Source organism: Belonocnema kinseyi, chromosome 2 (genome assembly GCF_010883055.1).
Source record: "Belonocnema kinseyi isolate 2016_QV_RU_SX_M_011 chromosome 2, B_treatae_v1, whole genome shotgun sequence".
In the NCBI taxonomy this organism is placed as follows: domain Eukaryota; kingdom Metazoa; phylum Arthropoda; class Insecta; order Hymenoptera; family Cynipidae; genus Belonocnema; species Belonocnema kinseyi.
Window position 1 is genome coordinate 182610996 of NC_046658.1, and position 20145 is coordinate 182631140.

The 20145-nt window shown below is 25.0% G+C and overlaps 1 protein-coding gene across 2 annotated transcripts in view; it reads left to right on the forward strand.

Moving 5' to 3' along the window:
- The window catches only part of LOC117166930 (E3 ubiquitin-protein ligase Topors-like), a 35228-nt gene that overhangs the window by 13447 nt on the left and 1636 nt on the right, over positions 1 to 20145 (forward strand). For both annotated transcript variants that reach the window (XM_033351396.1, XM_033351395.1), the window contains exons 4-7: positions 5909 to 6183; positions 6289 to 6453; positions 8206 to 8422; positions 16643 to 18206. In XM_033351396.1, the coding sequence (XP_033207287.1) occupies positions 5909 to 6183; positions 6289 to 6453; positions 8206 to 8422; positions 16643 to 18203 (2218 nt within the window). In that variant the 3' untranslated portion in view covers positions 18204 to 18206. The remainder of the gene's footprint in view (positions 1 to 5908; positions 6184 to 6288; positions 6454 to 8205; positions 8423 to 16642; positions 18207 to 20145) is intronic.

The window sequence follows — 20145 nt, forward strand, 5'->3', positions numbered from 1 at the left end:
TGAAGTGATTTTAAAAAATCTTGAAATATTTCAGGATATTTATCAAGATTCCGAGAAATTTTTAATAGATTTCAATAATTTTAAGGAATTTTCAAAATTTTATTGTATTTAAAAAAAATCTTTGAAGGCATTTTCGGGAGATTTTAATTTGAAGTGTTTTAGGGAATTTTAAAAGATAAAAAAGGAATTTTTAAAATTAATTTCATTTGATTTTTAAAGCTATTGAAATATTTTAGGATAAAGAATTTTCAAAAATTTTTGAAGATATGGAATTTGTCTAGATTCACTCTATTCTACTTAATTTAATGGATTTATTTTTTTATTTTTAAAAGTTTTAATTACATTTATCCTGAGGATCAATCAAAAGTTTTGAAATATTTTAAGGTTTTTTTTTTCTTCAAATTCCTTGGAATTTTCAAGAACTTTAAAAAATTCCAAAAGAGTGTAAGGGATTTAAAAGAATTATATCATTTAAAAAGTTACAAAGAATTTTTTAAACCGATTTTAGTCATTTAAAAGGATTTGACATACCTGAGGGTATTGGCAAAGATTCTCAGGCGTTTTCAAAGGCTTTACAATGCTGTAGGAGCTTTCAAAAACTTTTATTTTAGTAGTTGGAAGGCTTTGGCAAATATTGAAATATTTTAGGGCATTTTAAAGGATTCTAAGAAATTTTAAATGGATTTTAATTTTAGATTTGAAAAGATTTTCAAAGATTTTTTGCAATAAATTTGAAATTCTTCTGATTTTTAAAAACATTTTCTAAATTCACTCGAAATTGATTGAAATCAATCCAATTTTTTTGTCGATTCTTAAAACTGTTTTAATTCATTTGAATTTTTTTGAATTTAACTTAAATCAATGGAGTTTTTTTATATTTTCAAATTGTTTTAAATTCAATTAATTAAGATAAGAAAAATTAAATGCATTTTCAGAACTTTAAAGCAAAATTAAAATAACGAATACATAAATGAATGAAAAAAAATTTCCAAAAGTATATCAAATATCCCCAAGATTTTTAATTGACAAAAAATAAAATTCCGAACTTAAAAATATCCGAAACTAAAATTCACCGTCTTCTATTTATCAAATTATAGATACGGCAAACAATTTAATTATTTATAGAAATAATGACACTATATAATAAATATAAATGTTATATCTACGTATCACAAACAATGAATATGATAAATTGTAAAATATTGTTTTTATTCGAAAATTATTATTGTTCCAAGTGTTTCAGACGTGCAAGAAAAAAAAGCTAGAAGATTTAAAAAAAAATTTTATTTTACAGGATTTTAGAATATATGGAAAATTCAAGTCTTTTTAACAGATGTTTAGGAATTTTCGAAGTTGGCTAGGAATCAATAAATATTTGATAAATTTTCAAAAATATTTCCCAGTTTTCAAATATTTCTAATCTATTTAAAACTCCTCAAATTCCTGAAAATATTTTGAATTGGCTAATTTTTCTCAAAATTTTTAAATATTCCACATTATTTTAAAGCTTCTAAAGTCTAATTTTGAAATCATTTAAAATCTGCATTTCTAAAAATCTTTTAAAGTTAAAAACTCAGTTTGAATCTCTTCAATTCTACGAAATATTTCTTGAATTTACTCGATTTTTTATTTGTTTTTATTTTGTAATCTTACCAAATTTAACCATTTTGCTTTAAAATCTTCTAAGCTCTTTTACGAGAATGTAGGAAATCGTTAGATATGTTTAAAAACCTTTTTAAATTTCTCTGAAAGTTCATTTCTCGAAATAAAAAATGATTTAAAATTTTCACAGGAATATATGGAAAATTATTAGTTTTTTATCTTGTCGGACCTTTTAAACCTTCTCTCTAAAAATTATTAAAAAATTTCCTGCATTTTTTATTTATTCTTTTTCGTGAAACTTTACAAAATGCTTAAAAAATCTTAACAAGTTTTAATTATTTTTTAATCGTTTCAAAACTTCTGAATATGTCTTAAACTTACTCAATTTAAAAAAAAAAATTTTTTTTAATAAAACCTGAATCATTTCTAGTCAAATCTTTCATAATTATTAAAAAGCTGCTACCTTTTTTATTCGAGATCAAATTCATCTGTTTTGTTAAAAATTCAACTCTTTTCTTAGAACATTAAAATTTTGTTTAAAATTCATATTTTGCTGCTAATGATGTCAACTGAAATCTTTTTTTTTTATGCAAGGTATTTTTTTTTTTGATAATTTGTCTTATTGATTTAAAAGTTCATATTTTTCAGTAGAAATATTGAATCATTCTTGGATAAAAATACAACTGTTTTGTTGAAAAATCAACTATTTTCTAGTTGAAACATTTTCTGGATAAAAGTCGAACTTAAAAAAAAAACACAATTTGTCGTTTTTTATTAGAAATTCATCTGTTTTAGTAAAAAATTTCATCTTTCATGGATAAAAATGCAACTATTTGTTAGATAATTCAAACATTTTGTTAAAAATTTAATCTTTTTGGTGAAAAAAGTCAACTTTTTGGATTGAAATATCAATTCTTTCGTGAAAACTTATTTCTTGTTTAAAAATTCATATTTTGATCGGAAAAAGTCAACTCAAATCTTTTTAACCGGAAAACCAACTATTTCTTTGAGAATTAATCTTTTTGATTTCAAAATTCGTCTTTTTTAGTAAACAAAATTTTTTTTTATGAAAATGAAGTTTTTTTTTTAAAAATTCTTCTTCTTTTCTCTTTGGTTATGTCTAGCTATTTTATTGAAAATTAATATTTATTAACTAAACTTGGGTAAAAGTTAAACTGCATTGCAAAACCTTTTTTTTTATTGAAGGCTTGCCTTTGGTTGAAAATTTAATTGTTTACTGAAAAAGCGTTTTTTTGGTTAAAAATTAATTTTTTAATTGACGATCTAACTTGTCAATTTCTTTAAGATTGATTTTTTTTTTAGTTTAAAATTCTCCTATATTGTAAAAATATAATTTCATTGATTCGAAATTTTTTTTTTTTTTTGATAATTTAATTTTTGTATAGAAAATTCGTCTTTAGTATTCAAATATCAGTATTTTAATCTTATGATATTTTTACCGTAGAATATTTTATAAGCGGAATAAAACAGTGTTTCATACACAAATTTACAATTTTCAAATGCATTAATTTATTTGACAAAAAAATTTTTTTTTTCCACTTTAAAAGATAACTCTTCAACAAAATACTAGAATTTTCATCAAAATAATTGAATTTTTAACATAATAATTGAATATTCAACCTTAAAAGACAAATTGCCAACGAAAAAGTGTCATAGTTTATATTTTAATAGAAAAAGAATGAAATTTATACAACGAAAGAAAATAATTTTTAGACCAAAAAGACGAATTTCCGACAAATAACTATTTTTTACTCAGAAAATGAATAAACGTTTATCTAAATTGTTGAAACTTCAAACCAGAAATGGTTTGACCGAGAAATGACCAGGAATTTTATGAGGGTGAGAAAACCGGGAAATGACAGTGAATTAATTTTTTTACCCAGAATTTTACAAATTTGTGGGAAAACAAAATTTTTCCAAATTAGATTTCAACCGGTTTTTCCATAATTAGTAAAAGATTTTTAATTTTCAAGAGTACATTTTAATTTAAAGAATTTTAAAATGCCTTTTTAAAGACTTGAACAATAAAAATTCTAAAGCGTTTTAAATCGAAGATTTTTCATTAAAAAAAAAAACGTTTTCGGTTGATCAACTGTAAATATAAATTAATTTTTTTTAAATTGAAATTTATTTCAAAATTTTAAAATTGAATAATTATTTATTTTATAAGACGATTCTGAATCAGTTAAAAATTTTAGAATTTCCAGATTGTAACGTTAAAACTTTAACTGTCTCAGTTGGAATGTCAACTTTGAACTTTACAATTTTAATTGCTCTATTTAAAAAAAAAAAAACGTGTACCGTCATAATCCGGCTATTCCTATCAAAATTTCAATGAAAATAGTTCACGGCTTAATTTGAAACCAAATATAGATTTTGTCATATTTTTTTATTTGGAGGAATAACAAAAATTTCATAGGAAAATTGGAAATGATTTTTTATTTAGAAAAATTAATTTTAAGATAAGATTTAAAAAGATTGAGATAAGATTTAAAAAGATTGATAGAATTATCAAAAATTAATGTTAAAGATTTTATGGATATTTTTTCAATTTTGCAGAATATTAAAATGAAAAATATAATTGTTATACAAAATTTTAGGAAAAATTCGAATCATTTTAAAAGATGTTTAGAAGTTTTGAAAAAATTTGCAAAATAATTAAAAATTTGAAAAAGTGTAAAACGACATGTAAGTTAAAAACCATGTAGTGTTTTATTTGTAATGTTTCTAGCTTAAAAATGTTTAAAATTATATAGTTTCTAAAAAAATTTAATGCATTGATTGATACTTCAATTTAGAGCATTGCAAATGATAACCTGGATTTATATTTTAGCAATCAATTTTGTACTAAAACTGATGAATTTGTAATAAAAAACAAATTTTTGTTTTTTATAAGTGGAACTTTCATATAGAAAATATTTCAGTTAATTTTTCAATGCCAAAATATAAATTTTAAACAAAAAGTAAATTTTCTACGGAATAGTAATAATTAATTTCTAACCAACCAGTTGTATTTTTATCAAAAAAAGATTTAATTTGTGCTAAAGCAGGCAAACTTTGAAATAAAAAAGAGAAACTTTCAAAGAAAGAGTTGAATTTTTAACTGAAAAATAAACGGAAAAATGCAATTTTCTATTAATTAAAATAAATTCTGAGTTTCTCATAAATTATTAGACATTTTTTTTTGCTTTAAAATAAATTATAATAAGTTTGACTATTTGAAATTTGTATATGAAAAACTGTTTTATTCCATTTATAAAAGATTATATCGCCGGTGCTTAGAAGAATGAAAGCGTAAATTATATCGTTGTGAAAAAACACTTCCTATCATAACGCCATGAAAAAAACTCACATATTTTTGTCAACACTGCGAAAGGAAACCCTTTTTAAGAAACGCCGTGAGGAAAAAGTTTACATGTGAAAACGCCTTGAAAAAATGTAATATATTTTTGGATTAACAATTTGTTGCACGCATTTTTCTGTCCAGTGAATTTGCTTGCAAATTCTTACTCGGGGGTTTTTGGGGTCGCTGATTACGAATATGAAGTTAGAATTTCAAAAATTTCGAATCAAGATGGCGGATGCAAGATGGGGATTTTAAAATTGAGAACAAAGGGTTAAATGAGTTTGAAAATCTCTATTTGGGGGGTTTTTGGGGTCGCTGATTCCGAATCTGAAGTCATAAGTTCGAAATTTTTAAATTTAAGAGGGATAGATTTTCAATCTCGCATATCTCTTTTTATCAAAATGTTAGAACCGGTATTTTCAATCCACCATCTTGAAGTTGAATATTCATAATTTCCGAATTCAGATTCGCAATCAGCGACCTTCAAAATCCCGTTGTACCAATTTTGAAAATAATTGAACGTTTATTTAGCATACTCGTCCGCCATTTGTTTTTTTGGCATTTTTGATATCGGATTCGTAATCAGCGACCTCAAAAACCCGTAAGCAATCGAATTTGGCCTATTTTATGAACATTTTCTAATTTTCTAAATATCACTCGATATTTATTTATAGTTTTTTTGCATAGTCCACCAATAATACTTTTCTTACGGCGAAATGATTATTATAGTTTTTTTCTTGAAATAAAACAGTTTAATTAAAAGTTTAAACAAATACGGTCTTTTTCAAAAATAAGATTTTTTTCGTGAGTAAGGTTTCTTTTTACGGCGCTTATAGGAATAAGATTTGGGACTGTGAGGCCTGCTCTTTTTCGTCATGTTTCATTCAATTTTTTTTTGTTTTTTTTTTTGTTTTTTTTTTTTTTTTTTGAAACTTGTAGGAGACACCCCGGAGAAGTGAGCCGACTTGTGCCGTGGTTGAATCGAGAATTGCAGGTTCTTCTGAATAATAACGCTCCGCATGTGGCATACGTGATGCGAGTAATTACAGATGCTCTGAGCAGGTACGACATAAGGACAGCCGAATTCCGGAACCTCGTTCGGCCCTATTTCGGAATTCACACTGAGCACTTTGTGCACGAGCTTGTGAATTTCGCACGGACAAACTACGATATGGTTGGTTACGACCAGTCAGTTATTTACCTTCCAAGTCGTGGTGTGTACCTTTCTTCTAAATATCGTCTAGACGACGGAAATGCGTCTCGCAGGTGTTGTTGTTGTTGTTCTTGTTGTTCTACTACTATGTCTGTTAATCCCACAGGACTCTCGAACGAGTATGTGCCGCGTATTCTCTCCTCACCTGTCTCTAGTAGCAGCAGCATGACCTCTGACGACTCGGACGTCCGTGTCGTCGACGAACCCGTCGGACGTCGAGAAATCAACATTAGATTGTCCGCTGTTGTGCCTCAATCCATCGACATGCCTGGTAAACTATTTTTCTTTTTTTCTTTTTCTTTTTCTTTCTTTTCACACACCATTTTCAAATTGTTAATGATTGCATTCGGGGGTTTAGCACAACAAAATGATTAGATCATTCAATTTAGAATGCTTCATTTGAAAATGTTTCACTTAACAAATTTTCCATTTTAGATTTTTAATTTTTACAAGCATATATTTTAATTTAAAGAATTTTAAAATGCAGTTTTAAAGGTTAAAAAAGGGTTTTTAAAAAATTAGAAGTTTTTAAAATCAAAGATTTTTTTATAGAAAACAGGGTGGCCGACAGACCGGGAATTTGACGAATTTTCAGAAGAAAAATCTGCCAAAGTTCGATTTTAACATTTTTTTAAAAAATAATTAAAGTGCAGTTTTGAAGATTTAAACAATTAAGAATTAAAATCATTTGAAGTAAATTTTTTTTTTGATAAAAAAAAGTTTTATTTTATCAACTGTAAATATAAATTAATTAATTTAAAAATGGATCTGTAAGTATAGAAATCTGAACAATAATTTATTTGACCAAACAATTCTAGAAAATTTGAAATTTTTTTAAATACCATAAAATCTCTCGAATTCTTTGAAATAACTTTGGTTATGGAAGTAATTAAAAAATTTCGTAGAATCTTCTAAAATAGCCTGAAATGTTTCAAGTTTTCCAAACCCTTTGAAAGTTTTTCAGTGTGGCCGCTGGACCAGGAAACCGGGAATTTTATGAGACCGGGAAAAGCCGGAAAATGACAGTGAATTTATTTTTTGACCGGGAATTTTACAAAATTTTCAGAATAAAAATTTTTTCCATTTTTAATTTTAACCGTTTTTTAAATAATTTGAGAAATTGTGATCTTTATAAATTATTATACCATTTAAATTAGAATGCTTAATTTGAAAATCTTTCATTTTAAAATTTTTCCATTTTAATTTTTAAGCATATATTTTAACCGAAAGAATTTTAAATTACAGTTTTAAATGTTAAAAAAGAATTTAAAAAATTATAAGTTTTTAAAATCGAAGATTTCCCAAGTTCGATTTTAACAATTTTTTAAATAATTAAAGTGCAGTTTTGAAGATTTAAACGCTTAAAATCATTTGAAGTTTTTATTTTATCAACTGTAAATATAAATAAATTAATTTTAAAATGGATCTGTAAGTATAGAAATCTGAAGAATAATTTATTTGACCAAACAATTCTAGAAAATTTGAAATTTTTTTAAATACCATAAAATCTCTCAAATTCTTTGAAATGACTTTGGTTATGGAAGTAATTAAAAATTTTCGTAGAATCTTTTAAAATAGCCTGAAATGTTTCAAGTTTTTCGGGAATTTTACCAAATTTTCAGAATAAAAATTTTCTCCATTTTAAATTTTAACCGTTTTTAAAATAATTCGAGAAATTGTGATCTTTATAGATTATTATATCATTTAAATTAGAATGCTTAATTTGAAAATCTTTCATTTAAAAATTTTTCCATTTTAATTTTTAAGCAGAGAAAAAATAAAAATAATTTTTAAGAAAAAATATTTTGCAAATTTTTGCTCTGTTGCGTTAAAAGATGTTTAAAATGGACTTTATGATTTAAAATGATTCTGTTATGCTATAAATATGAATATGTTGCTTTTTAGCTGACGGGGGAAAATTGAGAAATTTGACCGGGAATTCGAAATTGAGAATTTGATATTAAGATTGAGATTTTAATTGTCAATTCTAAATGACGAACTTTGAAATCTTATTTGTTTTAAGGTCCGAGCACTGTAGGCCGAGCATTCCATCCTTATACTCCCTACAATATAGTACCTGATGTTGTCACGGTGTCCTCAAGTTCCTCAGGTTCCGAGGATGAATGCGAAGTTGTTGGTTATGTGAAGCCTCGTCATGAGAGGACTCCAGAAATAATAGATCTTTCCAATTCTGAGAGTGAGGTGGTCATTCCTCAAGCCCAGCCCGCTGAGACAATCAAGTACGTAAATTAAATAAACCCAAGATCCCGGGAATATTATAGTCCACCCCAAAACGCCCATTTTTAACCCTAAAACGGTACACTGGTGCGAATTGGTTTGTTTGCCAAATAAATGAAAAGATTTTGGGTGCGAATTCGCACCAGTGTACCCTTTGAGGGTTAATAGAGTTCTTAAATTTCCATGAATTTCTTTTCTGCAAATGATCTCGAGAATATGCTCAGCATTTACAAGAATTTGAAGCATTTATTGTTTAAATAAACAAATATATACATATCACAATTAATAAATATATTTTTACAAAAATAGTCTAGAGTGAAATAAACATATACTTTTTTTTTAAATTGGAGAGTTGCTACAGATGAGGTAATTTCAGAAAGTCTGGAAATGTCAGGGTAAACCTGATAGAGTTAGGAAATTTTCGAAAAACTAAAGTTTGAAGTTAATTTTATTATTGTGGGTGAAAATCGCAACTATTTGATTGAAAATTAATCTCTTTTTTTTGAGGATTATTCAAACTATTTTGATTGAAAATTTAGCTTTTTTGGTTGAATTGAACTATTTTTGGAATAAAATCTTCTTAAGATGAAAATATAAATATTTTTCTGTAAATTCCTGTATTTTATTAAAAGTTGGAATTTCGGGGAGAATATTTAAGCTTTTTGGTGACTAATTCCTCTTTTTGGTTGAAAATTCCTTTAAAAATTGTAAGTGTTTAGTTGAAAATTGATCTTTTTGGTTTAACATTAGTTTTTTCTTATTTATAATTAAATTTTTAACTGAAAATGTAACTGTTCCATTTTTTATTGTAAATTTATCTCCTTTTTTCTAGAAATTTAACCTTGATTAAAAATTATACTATTTCGTTGAAATTTTACTTTGATTTTATTGAATATTAAGTTTTTTACTGATTTTATTTATCTTTTGAGTTGAAAATAAATGTATTTCGTTAAAAATGAAATTTTTTAGTTAAAGATTGATCATTTAAGTTAAAAAATTCACTTTAACTATTACATTTTTGTGAGTAAAATTTACCTTTTTTGATAAAAGTGTTATCTTTTTCGTTAAAAAATGTTATTTTTTTTTTGCAGAAAATTGAACTATTCTATTTTTCGTTAAGAATTCATTTATTAATTTCCACTATTTTGGTCTGAAAATTCATTACTGTGATTAAAAATTAATTTCTTTGGCTGAAAATCCGTTTCTTTTTCGTTGAAAATTAATTTTTTTGACTTAAGATACAACTAACCTAATTTTTGCATGAAAATCTATATTTTAAGTTCAAAATTAGTTAATTTTGCTGAAAACTCGTTTTTTTGTTGTTTAAAATATACTTTTTTACCTGCGAATTGAAATATTCTAGTTTTGGTCTGTAAATATATTTTTTTAATCTTTGTAATCTTTTTATCTATTTTAGTTGAAAATTTATATATTGGATTGAAACTATATCTTTTTTGGTAGAAAATTCATATTTTGGTTAAAAATGTAACTATCGCGTTGAAAATATATTTTTTGTTTGTAAAGCATTAATATTTCAGTTGAAAATTTAATATTTTGTTAAAATCTCCTGTTTTTGGTTCAAAATTGTTGTTTACAGCTGAAAATTGAACTTTTTTTTACAAATTCTTTTTTTTTTCTTTAGAAATTCAACTATTTTATTGAAAATATATTGTTTTTTATGTTAAACATTAATCTATTAAAATCTTTTCTTTTTTTTTTTTGAAATATTATCTATTTAATTTTTCGATGAAAATTGATCTTTTTTAGTTTACAGTTAACTACTTTGTTCGAAAGTAATTTTTTTGTCGAAGATTCATTACTTTAGATGAAAATTTAATTATTTTTTTACAAAATTAACTTTTTTTATGAAAAATCTTTTTTTCAGAGTAGATTTTACTTACACTTTGGAATGAGAAAATTTTTCATTTTTACTTCAAAATTCACTTCTTTTTCTTAAAAATTGAATTATATTGTTAAAAATTCAAATTTTTGCCTGAAAATTTCACTACATTTAGGTTGAAAGTTTATGTTTTAGTTGAAAATTCGTTTAATACTTAATATTCCAACCAAAAAATATTCTAATATTTAATAAAAAACATTCTAATTTAAACAAAAAAGATAGATTATCTAATTTTTAAATTCAAAAATTAATTTTTAACAACAAAATAAATTACAATAAAATAGTTATATTGGAATCGAAAGGAATGAATTTGCAACTAAAAGTAAATAAATGTTTAACCTAAAATAATTAATTTGCAACTAAAAATAAATAAATTTTCAACCAAAAACAATAAATTGGTAAACAAAAAGAATAACTTTCAAACAAGAATATTACTTTTATACCAAAAAGTCGAGTTTTCAACTAAAAAATTAATTTTTCAGAACAAAGTCTATTTTCAAAGGAATAGCTGAATTTTAAACTAAAGAGATCGATTTTGAAAAGTAGCATACGAATTTTTGAAAAATTGGTCAACTTTTCAACCGAAATGTGATTTTTCAACAAAAAAGATGAATTTTTTAGTATCAAGATTATTTTTTAACCAAAAGAGACAAGTTTTAAATCAAAAACGGACAACTTAAATTTTTAGTTTTTCAATTTTTAATTTAAAAAACTGATTTTCATCAAAATAGTTTCTTTTAAACCAAAGTGAAGAATCTTCAACTGATAAAATTCGAATGAAAAATAGTTGATAAAAAAAAACGATTTCTGTTAAAGAACGTTTCAATTAAAAAAAATATACAAAAAAAAACGAATTACCTAATTTTTAAGTTCAAACATTAATTTTCAACTACAAAATAAATTTCAATAAAATAGTTAAATTTGAATCGAAAGAAATGAACTTTCAAATAAAAATAAATACATTTTGTACCAAAAATCATGAATTTTCAACCAAAAATATTACCTTTATATCAAAAAGTCGAGTTTTCAACTAAAAAATTTAATTTTTAGCCAAAGAAATTAATTTCTAACCAAAATAAATGAATTTGCAAACAAGAAGAGTAATTTTCTAAAAACAAAAGTAAATTTTCAACCAAAATAGAGGATTTTTCAATAGAATATATAAGTTATTATGCAAATGGTTTATTTCTAAACTAAAAGAAGCGAATTTTTAGCCAAAAACGTACAACTTAAATTTTCAGTTTATCAATTTTTAATTTAAAAATATTGATTTTCATAAAAATAATATTTTTTAAACGAAAGAGAGGAATAATGAACAGGCAAAGTAAAATGTAATACTTGATATTTCTGCGAGAAAATATTTTTAATTAAAAGCCGTTGAATTCAACCAGAAATGACAAATTTTCAACAAATCCTGTAATTTTTTAAATTAAAAAATCAGTTTTTAATCAAAAATAGAAGAAAAACAAATAAAAGAAAATTTTTCAACCAAAGAGAAGAAACTTCTACTGATAAAATTTTAAATAAAAACGGTTGAACTCCTGGAAAAACAGAAGACTACTTTGGTCAAAAACAGTTGATTTTATAGTTTAAAAATTTTTTATTTTTTTATTTTTCGCGATAAAAAATAGAAAATTGTTGGAAACATATACTTTGAAACGTTCTTTCAATCAACAATAATGTTATATTTGTTACATTTAGAACTATGCAAGAAAAACCGACGTACATTAAATGATTAAATTTTTCTTTTTAAACTGAATGACTGACACTTTGACTCTATTTTACAAATTAACTATCAACTTTCATTAATAATTTGTGTAAGAAAAAGCTATTTTTCATGTATTAAATTTGACTTTCATATATTAAGTTTGACTAAAATTAATTTTTGTAGTTGAAAGTAAGTGAAAAATATATTATGTATTGTCATGAACCCTTAAACTTTTCCGAATTTTTGGTTTAATTTCGTCAAATTCTTTACACTCATTAAAAACCTTTCGACGTATCTCACAATTGACTAAAAATAATTTTAATCACTTAAAGTTTTCCTAATTTCCTTTCAATATCTTGAAAATCCTTAAAATCTTTGAATTTTTTCAAATCCCTTGAAATCTTCTTTTAAAACTTTTCAAATAATTGCTAGACATTCTTTAAAGTCAGTAAAACTTATTAATATTCAAAAATTCACTCAAATTAATTAAAATCCTTTAAATTTTCTTAGGTTCCTTAAAATCGCTTGAAAATCTTGAAATGTTTTAAATACCTTGAAATCTCATGAAATTTATTAAAATCTTTTTCAATAACTCGTTTGACATTTTTTTAAATCACTAAAACTGTCATAAAATCTCACAAAATTTCTTCTCAATCTTTAAAATTTTGGAACTATTTTTAGATTATTTTTAAATCGTAATTGTAAAGATTTTAAAAATATTTTGTGAAGCTTCACGAAAATGAAAGACATTTTTTCAGGTTCCTAAAAAAAAATTAAATTAAAAAATTTTGTTAAACATTTCAAATGATTTCCTAAAATTTCGAAAATGAGTTTACAACATTTTGAAGCAAAATTTTACAATTTCGTAAGATTACAAAATAAAAAAAAAATAAAAAATCGAGTAAATTCTAGAAATATTCAGTAGAATTGAAGATATTGAAAACGAATGTTAAACTTTAAAATATTTTTCGAAATGTAGATTTTTAAATATTTTAAAATTAAACTTTAGGAACTTTATAATAATTTCGAAATTTTTCAAGAGAAGACAAAAATTTCTGAAAAAATTTATAAGATTTTAAGGTATGTTTTTAATAATATTGAATGATATTTTAAAATTTTGCGAAAAATTTGAGTCGTTTAAAAATATTTTCAGGAATTTAAGACGTTTTAAATAGATTAGAAATATTTGTAAACTGTTTCATATTTAAAAAGACTCGAATTTTTGATAATATTTGGTAAAATCCTATAAAAAAAATAGATGTCTTTAAAATCTTCTAGATTTTTTTCTTGCACGTCTGAAATATTCAACAATCTTTTTTTTTCTCAAGAATTTTATGGAAATTATATTTATATAAATTCAAAAACAAACTAATAATACTTATTTAATTGTTCTCAATTCTCTTAATTTAATTTTAAGATAGATTTATTATACAAATGTTAAAATTATCATATTCCTTGTTTATAATATATAGATATAATAATTATATTTATTATATAGTAAACTTATATTGTAAAACGGGAATATAAAAAATAAATTTATCATAGCCATTTTTAAAAGTGTCACAAATTAGCACAAAAAAATGACCGAAAATATATAAAGAAATATAATCTATAATAAATGAATTGTTAAATTCTCATGAATATTTCTATTACTGAAATTTTAGTTTCGGATATTTTTAAATTCGGGATTTTATTTTTTTACATTTAAAAATGTTGTCATTATTTTAAATTTGAGAATTTTTATAATTCGGTAATAATATATATTTTCGACCATTTTTTTTTTTTCATTTCTTTTTGTATTATTTTTTTTGTGTAATTATTTCTTGTTAAAAAAAATCGTAGTTTGACCGTGAAAACTCGACTAAAATCTTTTTCAATAGAAAATTCAACTATTTTTTTGAAAATTTATTTTTTTTTATTTTTATTTAATTTTTTGTATGAAAATGCAACTTTTTGGTTAAAAATAATTCTTCTTTGCTTGATAATTCAACTAATTTGTTTAAAACATTTGGTTGAATCAATTTGTTAAGAAATCACTTTTTTTTGTTAAAGATTTATATTTTAAGTTGAAAAGTTATCTTGTTGGTTAAAAGTTTGATTATCTTTTTATAAATTAATCTTTTTTATTTGAAAACTAAACTACTTGGGTCAAAGTTAAACTACATTGTGAAATTTTTTTTATTGAAGGCTTATGCCTGGTTGAAAATTTAACTGTTTAGTGGAAAATACGTCTTTTTTGTTGTTGTTTAGAATTCATTTTTTCACAGAAAATGGAACTTTACACCATTTTTTAAGATTAATATTTTTTTATTAAAGATTCACGTTTTTTTTTTGTAAAAAATGATTTTTTGTTTGTAATATGATTTTTTATTAAAGTTGAATTTTTATCCAGAAAATTTGTTTGAAATTTTGTTTTGTTTGTAATATGATTTTTTATTAAAGTTGAATTTTATCCAGAAAATTTGTCTTCTAGTTTGAAGGTTTAACAATTTAGATAAACTTTTATTTATTTTCTGAGTAAAAAATCTTTATTTGCCGGAAATTCGTCTTTTTGGTTTTAAAATTCTTTTCTTTTGTTGTATAAATTTCATTCTTTTTCAATTAAAATATAAACTATGACACTTTTTCGTTGGCAATTTGTCTTTTTAGGTTGAATATTTAACTATTAATTAAAAAATTTAATTATCTTGTTGAAAATTCCAGTATTTTGTTAAAATAGTCCGGCTACTGGGAAAGTTATTCAAAGCTATGTCCATTATTTTGTTCTGAAAATTGGATAAAAATACAAAATTGGGTGAGGATATCAATTAGTAAATTAGGTGTCAAATTTGTGTGCTGATCAGTATAAATAAAATTTTTTTTAAATAATAATAAAATGTTAATTTAAATGTTGATTTGACTCGATTCTAGCTACATTTTTTATTCTAGGCTACATTTTGCTAAAGTTAAGCTCAAATATCCGGGAAGTTAGGTGAAAGAGGACACATTTCCCCGCAAAAAAACAACTAATTTGAGTGATTTTTTATATGATCGATTCAATAGCCAGACTACCTTAAATAGTGATCTTCTAAAGTAGAAAAAACTTTTTTTTTTAATTCAAAAACAATTTTTTTTAAAATTAATAAAATTTTAAACCGAAAAATGATTTTTTAACCAAAGATATTAATTGTTAAAATTCGTATTTTTGATTTGAAATATCAACTATTATATTTTTCGTTGAAAATTAATGTTTTCGGGTTAAGATTCATCATTTTAATTGAAAATTCTTCACTTTGATTGCAAATTTATTTATTATTTGAAAAGTCGTTTTTCTTATGCATTTAAATGTCAAGTTTTTGAACTGAAAAATTGAGTATTCCAGTTAAAACTTGAATTCAACTCTTCAATTTTCGATTTAAAATTCATTTTTTAAGCTGAAGATTGATGTATTTTGTTAAAAATTCAACTATTTCTGTTGAAGATTCATCATATTTCTGACGATTTCACTGAATTTAGAATACAGAAAGATAAAATAAAAATGTTTTTTAATTATTATTTTAAATTCGTGGACTTCTGGGACAAATTAAAGAAATTATTTTAGTAGTATTTTTTATTTCAAACAATTAATTAGAATAAATTCGTGATATTTTGTACAATTACCGATTGTTTAAATAAATAATTATTTTAATTAGAAAAAAAGATTTACAATCCAAAACTAGAACAGTTCAATTTCTTATTAGAAAAGTAAATTTTAAACAACAACAAAAAAACTACTTTTTAGATAAATTGATAAATTTTTAACTAAAAACATCAACTTTCAAGTGGAAATATAATAGTTACAGCTTCAGATTTAAAAAGGAAATTAATTTTTAACCAAAAATATGAATTTTTGATTCAGCAGTGGAACTTTAAACACAAAAGATTAATTTTTCTAGAAAAAAAAGACGTTTAAAAAATTTTTTTTCGACCAAAGAATTGATTTCTTTAAAAAAATAGAATAGTTAAATTTCCCACAAAACGGAAAATTTTTTTATTTCAAACCTTGCTAAATAAAACATATTGATTGAATCAACGTTACTTTTTCAAATAAAATAAAAATTTATTTAACTTTACATATAAATAGTACTGTTTTTATACATTTAGATATCTAAAATTACTGAAAAAAGCAACATATTTATAATGAACTCGTGAAATTCTATACATGATCCATGTGGACAAAAAAAGTTATTATTATAATTATAAAAAAAATATTTGCAATTAGCAAATTAAATTTAAACACATAGAAAACGATTTTTCAGCAAAATTAGTTAATTTTCAACTAAAAAAAAAAAAATTCAAGCAAAAATTGAATAGTTACAGCTTCGGTAAAAGAAATCATTTTCAAACAAAAAAATTTGTAAATTTGAAAATTCGTAAATGAAACACTGTAATTCCTGAATATTTCTGAGGTAGAAAATAATTTATATTCAACCGCTAATATAGCCTGAACAATAAAAATATTGTTAAAAATCATAAATTCTCTTAAATTCTGTCATATTATCGGTAATGTAACCTGAACATAAATTGTCGGGAATTTAAGAACTCTTTAAAGTCCACCTCCGGGATCGACAGAATTGAAAGGAAACGTTGTTTCAGACCTCCAATTGTGTCTACAATCGAGGACGAGAGTCAGCCAAGTACTTCGCACGAAGTAAAGCGACAGGCAGTCAGAAAAGTGGAGAACGTTTATCCAAGTAGAATGCTAGAAATTCTATCATCGTCAAGCTACAGCGAATCCGATTCCGACAGCGATTACAGTCCCAAGAGGAAGCACAAAGTTAGCAGCAAAAAGTCAAAAAGATTGTCGCAGAATAATCCCTCGACCAGGAAACGCAAACGCTCAACAGTTGCGAAGAGTCGTGTCAAATCTCCCTCCGAGAGGATGTTGACCTCATCCTTGATTTATAGTTCGAGTGACAGCGACTCGAAACATCCGAAGCGAACACCGAAAAAAGAAACAACCAAGCGCAGGCGCATTTCCGTTTCCACGACAGACTCCAGCTCGGAAAAGAGCAAGAGCTCGGAGAAAAGTAAGAGCTCGGAGAAGAGCAAAAAGCGAAACACAAAGAGTGAATCGAGAAAAATCAGCAACAAGCAGCACACTCTGCCGAGTGCCGCCCCCAAAGAGAGCACCTGCAGCAGCCGCAGCAGCAAGGCTCTGAAGAGAGAAAATGTCGCCTCGAACATTTACACGGACACGGATGCTTACAGCAGTTGCGAGAGCGACTCGCCGGAGGAGAAGAAGAAAAAGCAGCAGCAGCAGCCGCTGCGAAAAGTTGAGAGAAAGTCGAGAAGAAGTTACTCGACGAGTTCGAGCGACGACTGCAGCAGCACTGAGCGAACTCGACGTTCCACAAAGACCAAAGAGAAGTCGCGAGAGCCTCGACGCGCCTCGAACAAATCAGGAACGCGAAATTCCCGTCCGAAAAAGTCTCAGGCTCGACGAAGTGCAAGCAACAGTTCCTCCTGCGAGTCGTCGGGAAGAATCGATAGATCGAAGAAATTGCCGTCGTATCGTTCAGGCAGCGAGTGCTCGAACGAGAGAGCAGTAGTCACGCCGGAAAAACGAGATTTAAGTACGAATGATCGGACGAACACGACAACGACCGAGAATGGAGAAATGATGGATAAAATGCTGGGCTATGAGGAGGCAAGCACGGATCCGAGTGTCCCGGATTTGGATCAACATCGATATTACAGATCTCGAAGTCAGTGCAGTGTTTGTTCCGACAATACTACTCGTGTTGTCTCGAGCAAAAAGAAATCGAAGCACAAGGAGAAGCGCAAGGAGAAGACGAAAAAAATATCGTCGTCTTCATCGTCGTCGTCTTCGTCGTCCTCCTCCTCCTCATCCTCGTCGTCGTCGTCGGCGTCTTTGTCGTCGACGACGACGACGACACGTGGCCAATTGTTTTTCAGTTCGTCCGATAGGAATTCAGTGAGTTCCTCGTGCTCGAAAAATGACGCGCCATCCACCTCAACCTCGAAACATTCCGACTCGAAAATGAGCTCGAGTTCGAGCTCACGATCGAGGGATAAGCACAGGTCGCACAAAAAAAGTAAAGACTCGAGACGCCGAAGATCGCGGAGTAATTCGAGGTCCAAGTCGAAGAAAAAGTCTACACGTCAGATTGTGATAGATTTCCAGTATGATTAAATGGTATGTATGAAAAATTTACATTTTTTAATCAATCCTTTCTGATAATTATGATAAATTATATACCTAGGCAGGGGTGTCTACTCAAAAGGTGGAGAGAAACAAAAAAAGTTCCCTGAGAATTGTAGGGGTTTTTTTTATTTGTTACATATTTTTATTATAAATCATGTTTTTTTCAGTCTTTTTAATTATCGAAACGTGTAAGATTAAATAACTTTTTTTTCACTTGAAAAAGTAACTTTCATTCAATTATCGGCATGATTAAAACTTCATTTCTTTGGCTGAAAATTCGTTTCTTTTTAGTTGAAAATTATTCTATTTTTTTAACTGAAGCAGTAACTTTTTTTAGTTGAAAATTAACTAATTTTGCTGAAAAATCGCTTTTTTTGTGTTTAAATTAAATTTTCTAATTGCAAATCTGTTTTTATAATAATAATAATAATAATAATAATAATTTTTTTAATCCACATGGATCATGTATACAATTTCAGGATATGTATATATATTTATATATATGATATATAAATAATATGTTTTTTTTTCAGTCATTTTAAATATCTAAATACGTAGAAATAGTACTATTAATATGTAAAGTTAAATAACTTTTTGTTTTCTATTTCAAAAAGTAACTTTGATTTAATCAATATGTTTCATTTAGAAAAGTTAAAATTTTTTAAGATATTCCGTTTTGTAGAAAAATTAACTATCCTAGTTTTTCGTTAAGAATTCATTTCTTTAGTTGACAAAAAGATTGTTTAGTTAAAATATTTTGTATAGAAAATTCATCTTTTGGGTTGAAAATTCATCGGTGTGATTAAAACTTAATTTCTTTGGCTGAAAATTCGTTTCTTTTTAGTTGAAAATTATTTTATTTTTTTTAACTGAAGCAGTAACTATTCAATTTTTGGTTGAAAAATAATATTTTTAGTTGAAAATTAATTGATTTTGCTGAAAAATCGTTTTCTTTGCGTTTAAATTTAATTTTCTAATTGCAAATTTTTTTAATAATTATAATTATTAATACTATTAATATGTTAAGTTAAATAACTTTTTGTTTTATATTTGAAAAAGTAACTTTGATTCAATCAATATGTTTCATTTAGAAAAGTTTAAAATAAACAAATATGTTCCGTTTTGTAGAAAATATAACTATTCTATTTTTTTTTAAAGAATTCATTTCCTTAGTTGAAACAAAAATTTAGTTAATATTTTTTTCTAGAAAATCCATCTTTTGTGTTGAAAATTCCACTGTTGGATCAGTAATTCATATTTTTGGTTGAAAATTAAATTTTTTTAATTGAAGCCTGTAGCTATTCCATTTTTTGGTTAAAAGTTTATGGTTTTAGTTAAAAATTAATTAATTTATCTAAAAATATCACGAATTTATTATAAATAATTTGTTTTTTCAGTCTTTTTAATTATCTAAATATTCAAAAATTGTACTATTAATATATAAAATTAAATAACTGTTTTTTTTTTAAATTTAAAAAAGTAACTTTGATTCAATCAATACGTTTAATTTAGAAAGGTTTGAAATAAAAAAAAACTACTAATAAAATAATTAATAACTTCTTTAATTTGTATTCCAAATTCAGTGAAATTTTCGGAAATATGATGAATCTTCAACAGAAATAGTTGAATTTTTAACAAAATACATAAATCTTCAACTGAAAAAAAAGAATTTTAAATCGAAAATTGAAAAGTTTTCAAATAATAATTAAATTTTCAACCAAAGAGAAAAATTCTTAATTAAAATGATGAATCTTAATCCAAAAACATTAATTCTCAACGAAGAATATAATAATTGATATTTGAACTCAAAAATACGAATTTTAACAATTAATATTTTTGGTTGAAAATTCATTTTTCGGTTTAAAATTTAACTAATTTGAAAAAGAATTGTTCTTTTCTAGAAAATTGGTCTTTCTTCTTTGTTGAAAAT